Here is a 7,947-nt window from a genome sequence, read left to right as displayed (position 1 = left end):
TCCCGGATCTCCCTTCCTTCCGCCGCGCCCTTAAGACTTGGCTATTTCAACAAGCAGGACTGGCCTAAGGGGAAATTTTTAGCGGGGTTTTAAAAAACAATTTTAAATTAACAAGGCCAAATCTAATATTTCATTTTAATTATGTTTTTAATGATAATACTGGGGTATTTTTGTATTTGTTTTTTATCAGGCTGTCAGCTGCCCTGAGTCCGCAAGGAGAAGGGCGGGGTATAAATCCAATTAATAAAATAATAAAATAAATAAAATAAATAAATAGACCAGGTCGCCCACCTGGAACGGTTTCTGGGCCCTCCGTTTCTTGTCCGCCTGCACCTTAGTAGTGTCTCTTGCTCTTGCTAGGGCCTTCCTAACTATGCCCCACACCCCGCTCACTCGTGTCAACCATTCACTGGGCTGACAAGATGGGGATCTCTGTGAGCTACACTCCGGTATAGGGACAAAGTCCCTGCCATGTACCACCTGAAAGGGGGTGAAACCGGTGCTACTGTGCACGGCATTGTTGTACGCCACCTCTGCAAATACCACCAGATCCACCCAATCTGTTTGTTGGCGGGAAACATAGCTCCGGAGATACCGCTCCACTGCGGCATTCGCCCGTTCTGCAGCTCCGTTGGTACTAGGGTGGTATGCCGAACTGAGTCCTTGGGAAGATCCGAGGAAACGAATGAACTCGCGCCAAAAGCAAGCCATGAACTGAACCCCCCGGTCCGAGATAATCCGACGCGGCGCTCCATATAGACGGTAGACATGTGTCAGGAACAGTCGGGCCAATCTCCGAGCCGATGGCAACCCCTTACAAGGGATGAAGTGGGCCTGCTTGGAGAACAGGTCCACCACAGTCCAGATTACCGTATAATCCCGACTTTCTGGCAGTTCCACGATAAAATCCATCGCTATATTCTGCCATGGTCTGTCTGGGTCAGCCACCGATTGCAGCAACCCCAGGGGCTTCCCCGTGTGGGGCTTACAGGTGGCACATACTGGGCAGCCCTTGACGTACGTTTCAATGTCTGTCCTCATTCGGGGCCACCAAAACTGATGCCTGGCCAAGTGTAAGGTTTTAAGAAATCCAAAGTGGCCCGCCTGTTTCGAATCGTGACAACGGCGGAACATTCGGGACCACAGTGTCTGCGGGACGTACAGTTTACTGCCATGCCAAGCCAACCCATCTCGCTTTGTCAGTAAACCGGGATTATCCCGTAACCATGGATCATCCAGGAGAGCTGCTTTTAATTTGTTTTCAAGATTGGTTGCCACTAAACGGGAGACCGCCTTTGCCTCATTCTGGCTATAAGGGGGCATGATTGCCTGTACTACCTCCTCCCGCCTACTGTTGTATTGTGGTAGTCGGGACAAAGCGTCCGCCAGGAAGTTCCTTCCCCCTGGCACGTACTTGAGCTGGAACTGAAACCGGCGGAAGTACTGCGCCCACCGAACGTGTTTAGGAGACAACCGCCTGGGGGTTTGCAGTACCTCCAGGTTTTTGTGGTCAGTCCAGACCTCAAATGGCTCCTTTGCCCCCTCCAGCAGATGCCGCCACGTAGATATGGCCCACCTTACCGCGAACGCATCTTTCTCCCAAATAGCCAATGCTCGTTCGGGCTCTGTCAATTTCCGAGAGGTGTAAGCGCAGGGCTGTAACAACCGGCTATTCTTTGAGCACCAAAGAGGACGACCTGACAGTAAGTCAGCACTGGGAGTGAATTGCTCCCAGTGCCTTACATAAGCTACGCGTGCATGCCCCACCCTCACAAGACCTCACCCCACCCCTCAAGCCACCATCCGGTCTGCAGGAAGAAAAGCCGGCCAGCATGAACGGTAGCCCCTCCCAGTCCCATCCAGTGCCGAGGTCCGCTCCCTGGCCCTGTGCAACGTCAGCCCGGCTTCCGTTCCTCGCATGGGCGAGCCAACAGCACGTCGTCCTATCTCTGCGCCCGTCGGTCGCACAGCGTCTCTGCCTGTTTTCGGCCACGGAGGCAAATGGCGGATGGACTCTTCCCTGCCGGTAAGTGTCGACCTGGCGAGATGCTCGGTGACGGCAATGGCGAGGGGCTGTTGAGCGGCGGCGGCAGCAGAGGCAAGGGGCTGCTGAGCAGCGGCGGAGCAGTGCCTGGCTCCCCTTCTGCCCGGACAAGTTGGCCTCGCGGGGCTCGACAGCATCATTTTAGAAATATAATGTGGATATATTGAAGTGAGACAAGGAGAACAATTGTGCTACAAGTATAATTGCACTTACCGAGCCACATAACGAGCCTCTGAATGGCGACATGCAACAAACAAAGATTTGATAATGTCAATTTTTTTGTTCATAGACCGAGGAAAAAAGAAACAAATAAATTTTGAAATGTATAGGGGGTAGAAGAAAAGGAGGAAGGATAACTAGGCATAGTAACTTTTAGAAAATCTCATACCATATAATGATAGCAACCTCACAAAAAAGGCTCTTCCCATACATACATGATGAGACATTTCAGAAAATAGTTTTACAACCACCCTACTTTTTTTGACAGATAGGCATAAAGGCTGAAAATACATTTTTCTGGATGATGCTTTCAGAAACTCTATCTTCCTCCAAGCCAGTATTCTATTAGACTGTTTTCAGAAATTATATCATCAAATATTTGTGCCAGATAAACATTAAAGTTAATATCATATATTACATTTAATCAATTGAACCCTTGCTATATCACCTAATAAATCAACACAGCCAGCTCTGTTCCAGAACTGTTAATATCCTTTCACTCATTACTTACAGAGCTTCCTGCCATATGACCAATTGCTTGCAGTTTGCCAAAACCAGCAGCAGCACCAAGTTTGGGTGAAGCAAACACAGTTCCTTGTGTTGTGCGACTGTTTTCAGCAACTAAACCTAGATCTCCCTTCTCTGCTGCCTCTGCCTTGATTTGGTCCAATTGGCGACCTAGAGAGAAGACAAGACCATATAATCATGATTTTTTAAAAAAAAAACCTGAGACTAATTTATTAATAACTAGCTGTACCTGGCCACGCGGTGCTGTGGCTCAGTCTGGTTAAATGGAAAAGAAAGAATTGAATTGCATGTTCAATGGCAATTTCAAAGCGTCCAACAGATGGCGCTGTTTTTCAAAAAAAAGCATGTTTTTACCTGTCACAGGTGTGACATCTATATCAGGGCTTTTCAACCAGTGGTACGGGTACCACTTGTGGTACATTGGCACCTGGCAGGTGGTATGCGACCATCTTAGAAAAGTGGTAGCGGGGGAGGAGAATGAGCTGAACCGGTGGCAGCACCGCACAAGCCTGAGCGAGAGATGGCTGGAGCTGCAGGGCTGTCAGGGCTCAGTGGAAGCGCCAGGATCAGTGCCGCTTTCCAGCTGATCGGCGCTTCTTTGGGGCTGTCAGGGCTCAGTGGAAGCGCCAGGATCAGTGCCAGGCTCCAGCTGGAGCTCGGCGCTGATCCTGGTGCTTCTGCTGAACCCTGAAGAAGCACCAATCAGCTGGAAAGCAGCATTGATCCTGGCACTTCTGCTGAGCCCAGAAGAAGTGCCGATCAGCTGGAATGTTGCAGCATCTCCAGGGTCTTGTGATTTACATTCAGATGCTTGGCAACTGATTCATATTTATGACGGTCACAGTGTCCCAGGGTCATGTGAAGTGACCAAAACCTGCTGCAACCACCCAGCAGACAGGGGGAATAAAAACGAAACACCCCTCACCCCACCCCCGCTGCCAATCCTCAACAGAAATGCTCACAACAATGAAAACCTCGGACAGGAGGAAGAGCGCCGCCGGGTGGGCAGGCAGGTGTCTTGCTCGGCTGTGGCTTTGGGGGCACTTTTTTCAGTGCCATTGTAACTTCGAACAGTCACTAAGTGAAATGTTGTAAGTCGAGGACTACCTGTACTTTATCACTTTTTTCCTTTTTTTTTTGGTCATCAAGTTTTTGACACCTTGCTAGGCAACTAGTGGTACTTGGATATTGCCATATCCTAAAAGTGGTACAATGGATGAAAAGGTTGAAAAGCCCTGATCTATATAATATAGGTATATAAAAACACGCGCGTATTCGAATGCAACGTTGTGTCAAAATTTCAAAGCAATCAGTGAAGAACTTTCGGAGATTTAAGATTTTGAACAAACGAACATTTACATTTTTATTTATATAGATTCTTAGTACCTTCATCTTTTCAGATAAGAATCAAAATGTTCAACTTTATTACAAGAGCGTACTAGTGTTTGTTTTATTAGCAGCTATTGCCTAATGTTACTTCTCCTAGGAAGATTATAATTGGACAGACTCACCTGTGGCCTGGGCCAGAGCTTTCATGAGGATGGTTTTGCCAATGCCTAATTCTAGGCCCTCATATGCTGGGCCTAACCGATTGAGACAGAGGTAGACACAGGGGAGCAGGTCTTGTGGAGATAGGACAATCGCAGAACGAAAGAGATTGCTTAGGGTCTCTATAATTTTCAACCTAGAAAGAAAGAGATGTATGATTTTTGAAGACAAGACTGAATGCTACAACTATCCTTATTCTATAATTTGTAGCAAGGCATTTTACCGGGCAGATTCTTCCTCAATATATTCAAAAGTACGAGCCACAGCCATGTATGGTATCCTATCAAAAGAATTAGGATAACAGTGACATTTAAAACTGTGAAACTGAAATGCATCATCCAGAGGTAGAACAAAGTGAACTTTCTTCTCTTTGCATATATTATATCTCCTGAATTTGCTAAAAAAAATAGCAATAAGTGAAAAAGAATGCCAAAATCTTAAAAAGGACCTCCTCTGTCTCAAAAATCAGTACTAAATTCCATCTATTTTGGTTCAATTGGACTTGCATATTGTGAAAAGCTATGATTTTTTAAAATATTATGACTGTTAAATAAGGCACCATTAGGTGGGCTCACACATATCATGCTAAGCCATAACAACTAATAATGCAGATCAAAATAATAAACTCTTGTGTTTTAGAAAAAATAGTAGCTTGATTATAATAATTTTATTCTAAACAAAAGCCAGTTTATATTAAATAAGTGTGAGATGATAACGATGACTGGAAGACGAGTTACACTGTTCACAGGTCTTAAATAAGAATCTTGGTTTAGGACATGAGGTAGTTAATATAGTAATTTAACATGATTCTGTAATGAAGCTTACAACAAGACTGACTAACATGAAAACCGATAGGAAATGTCCACTGGTGCTTGAATAATAGGAGATACATTTTTAAAAGAAGCAATGTTTTGTAGTATAAAATCTAACTTCAGTGGCACTCACTTTTGGCCAGGGCCCCAGCAAGCATCATGAACAGGATGATAAGTGCTCTTTGTAGGATTGTATTCTGCAGGCTCAAGTGTAAATGATGGCTTGAGAAAACTGTAAAAGCAGGGGCAAAAAATACATAGTATGTAGTTATCCTACACAAAATGACCAATTCACATTTTTTAAGATTTAGGAGCCATAGTGGTTAGAATGCAGCATTGCAGGCTACCTCTGCCCATAGCCAGGAGTTTGATCTTGACTGGCTCAAGGTTGATTCAGCCTTCGGAAATTGGTAAAACGAGGATCCAGATTGATAAATTTTCATACTCTCTTAAGGCCTGGAGAATCATTGCAACTTTTTACAAATTGGTATTAAGGCTAATCTAAGAAGGAGCCAAATGTTTTCAAATGAAATACATTTTATAAAATCAAATCAGTAAACCTGCTAGCCACTGACATGAAAAGAAGATGATTACAATAAGACAATCATCCCCACCAGTAAAATCAGGCAGAAAAAAAATGTTTTAAATACACATAAAAATCATGTATACCTTTTCTCTGCTTGTCAACACAGTAATGATAATATTGGAGACTTTCTCTTACAATAATATTCAAATATATAAAGACAGATTGGGAAAACTTGGTTCAGCCAGAATAAGGCTATCTATATTTACTATGTAGAAAAGTTCAATAGCTCTTATTTCAAAAATAGTATATGAATAGAAAGAGGGGGAAGCAGAGAGGGGGCAGCCGGGACCACCCGTAAAGTATCTTTTCTTTTGTGTATTGATGTTTTGTATTTATATGCATCAAGTTTATGTTTATATTTTGTTATACTTGAAAATAATAAAAAATTTAAAAAAAAAAATAGTATATGAACAATGAAGCCATGCTGGGGAAGAGACCGTTTAACCTGGTTCATTACATTCCCATGTAAGCTGGGGGGGGGGGGGGGAATTAGAAAGGAAACTTTGGAGAACTGAGCTGCATTTTCAATTTTTTTTCTTTGCATAATGTAAAAGAATTTATAGAGGCTTGGTGCTGAGCTGCAAACAGAAGAAAATCTATGCATTCTTTTTTAAAAATATATATTTTATTGATTTTTTAACATAGTCACCTTAATATTGGGCAAACAGCGTGTTGTCTGGGTTTACATTTAAAAACAATCCATAACAATTTCTATAATTCCATAATCCACATAGTAGCTTTCTTTGATTTTCTTTTCTTCCAATAATATTCTCTTTTACCAACCTTGAATTAGTACATTTCTTAATATTTTGATAGATAACAATTGAATATAAACATTTTTCTAGTATTTAACAACCACATCAATATAAAGCTTCTTTTCTAAGCAATCATCTTAATTACCTCGTCATAAATTGTTTTCAAAGTTCTTATTTAGATTTGTTTTCCCCACAATGTTCAAAACAATCTTACCAGTTAACATTTTCTCAGAGTTAATTACACTTAAGTATTAAATCTTTTTCCTCATCCCAACAATTTTACATTTCTCATATCTTAAAAAAAAAAAAAAGAGAAGAAAAAAAGAAGGAAATAATATACTACTTGAAAAACATGTCCCTCAAGCTAAAATACATTTATATTTCTATTCTTTTTAACCATATTCAAACAAATGTTTAATATTTAAATATTCCATCTAATAAATCCAATCGTCTAATTTTTTGAGTCTATTCAGAACATTCTTATCAATTGAGATTTTCTCACCATCAATTACACTTAAATATCTAAAACATTTCCCTCATATAAACCATCCCAACATTTTTATATTTCTTATATCATAAAAAAAATACTATGTTACTTGAGGGGCCCATCCCTCTTAAACTAAAATACATTTATATCTAGATTTTTTTTTTAACCATATTCAAACAATTGTTTAATCTTTACATATTCCATCTGATAAGTCCGATCATCCAATTTCTTAATTCTAACTTTAGCCTTTTTTTTTTTTGCCAAACATTTTTCCTAATCAGTATGCTCTGCTGGACCAAAAAGTCTTCCTATAGTCTTGTAGATGTTGTCGTAGGTACAAGAGACAAATCCAGTAAAATGTTTTTGTGGGAAGGTTTGGCCCGTTTGTATTCATTGAAAATCTTTTTTCTTTCTCTTTTAATTTCTCTTATTATTTTTTGTCTCTCAAATTCTCATAGTTCTCCTGACAGCTCTATAATCCATTTTGTCAAATCTTTTTTCTTGTCCTCAGACTTATTTTGCAATCTTGAAGTATAGGTTATCTTTTCCATGTCTGATATTTCCTGCAAGTTTTTCTCCGCCTGGGTTAAGTCATAATTCCTTCCATTGTTGGGTTCCATCTTTAAATCTCTTTCCTCTGGTTTATATTCACTTGTCTACTTTATCTGATCTCTCTCTATTTTTTTATTTTCTGAGAATTTTTTTGTGGAAAGGTTAAATTGAAGATGTGTTCATTTATATTTTCAAAGTTGTTTTTAATTTCCTCATGGTTTGAAATCATTGTCGTTTGAATTAGTTGCAACATAGCATACATTTCTTCCGGGAAGGTATTTGTTTTTTCTTGATATGTTCTTTCTGGAGGTATCTGATGTTCCACGATAGCCAAAAATCAAAGTTCTCCTGTCTCTGCAAACAGCTTTAGAGTCAAAATTCTATAAGTATTTATAATCCAGGAAGATCAACACCCC

The 7,947-nt window shown here is 40.9% G+C and overlaps 1 protein-coding gene across 1 annotated transcript in view; it reads right to left on the bottom strand.

Moving 5' to 3' along the window:
* LOC107297952 (DNA ligase 1-like) overlaps window positions 1-6,202 on the bottom strand; it is a 21,145-nt gene extending 14,943 nt beyond the window's left edge. The window contains exons 1-6 of the mRNA XM_029286419.1: window positions 6,195-6,202; window positions 5,285-5,383; window positions 4,563-4,619; window positions 4,303-4,475; window positions 2,776-2,941; window positions 2,258-2,335 (exon numbers count right to left, since the gene is read on the bottom strand). Of these exons, the coding sequence (XP_029142252.1) occupies window positions 2,258-2,335; window positions 2,776-2,941; window positions 4,303-4,475; window positions 4,563-4,619; window positions 5,285-5,383; window positions 6,195-6,202 (581 nt within the window). The remainder of the gene's footprint in view (window positions 1-2,257; window positions 2,336-2,775; window positions 2,942-4,302; window positions 4,476-4,562; window positions 4,620-5,284; window positions 5,384-6,194) is intronic.
* Between the last annotated feature and the right edge of the window lie 1,745 nt (window positions 6,203-7,947).

This window comes from Protobothrops mucrosquamatus, unplaced genomic scaffold, assembly GCF_001527695.2.
Source record: "Protobothrops mucrosquamatus isolate PMUCROS unplaced genomic scaffold, P.Mucros_1.0 scaffold3611, whole genome shotgun sequence".
Classification (NCBI taxonomy): domain Eukaryota; kingdom Metazoa; phylum Chordata; class Lepidosauria; order Squamata; family Viperidae; genus Protobothrops; species Protobothrops mucrosquamatus.
Note: the sequence above shows the minus strand (reverse complement) of the source record. Positions and strands in the feature narration are given on the sequence as shown.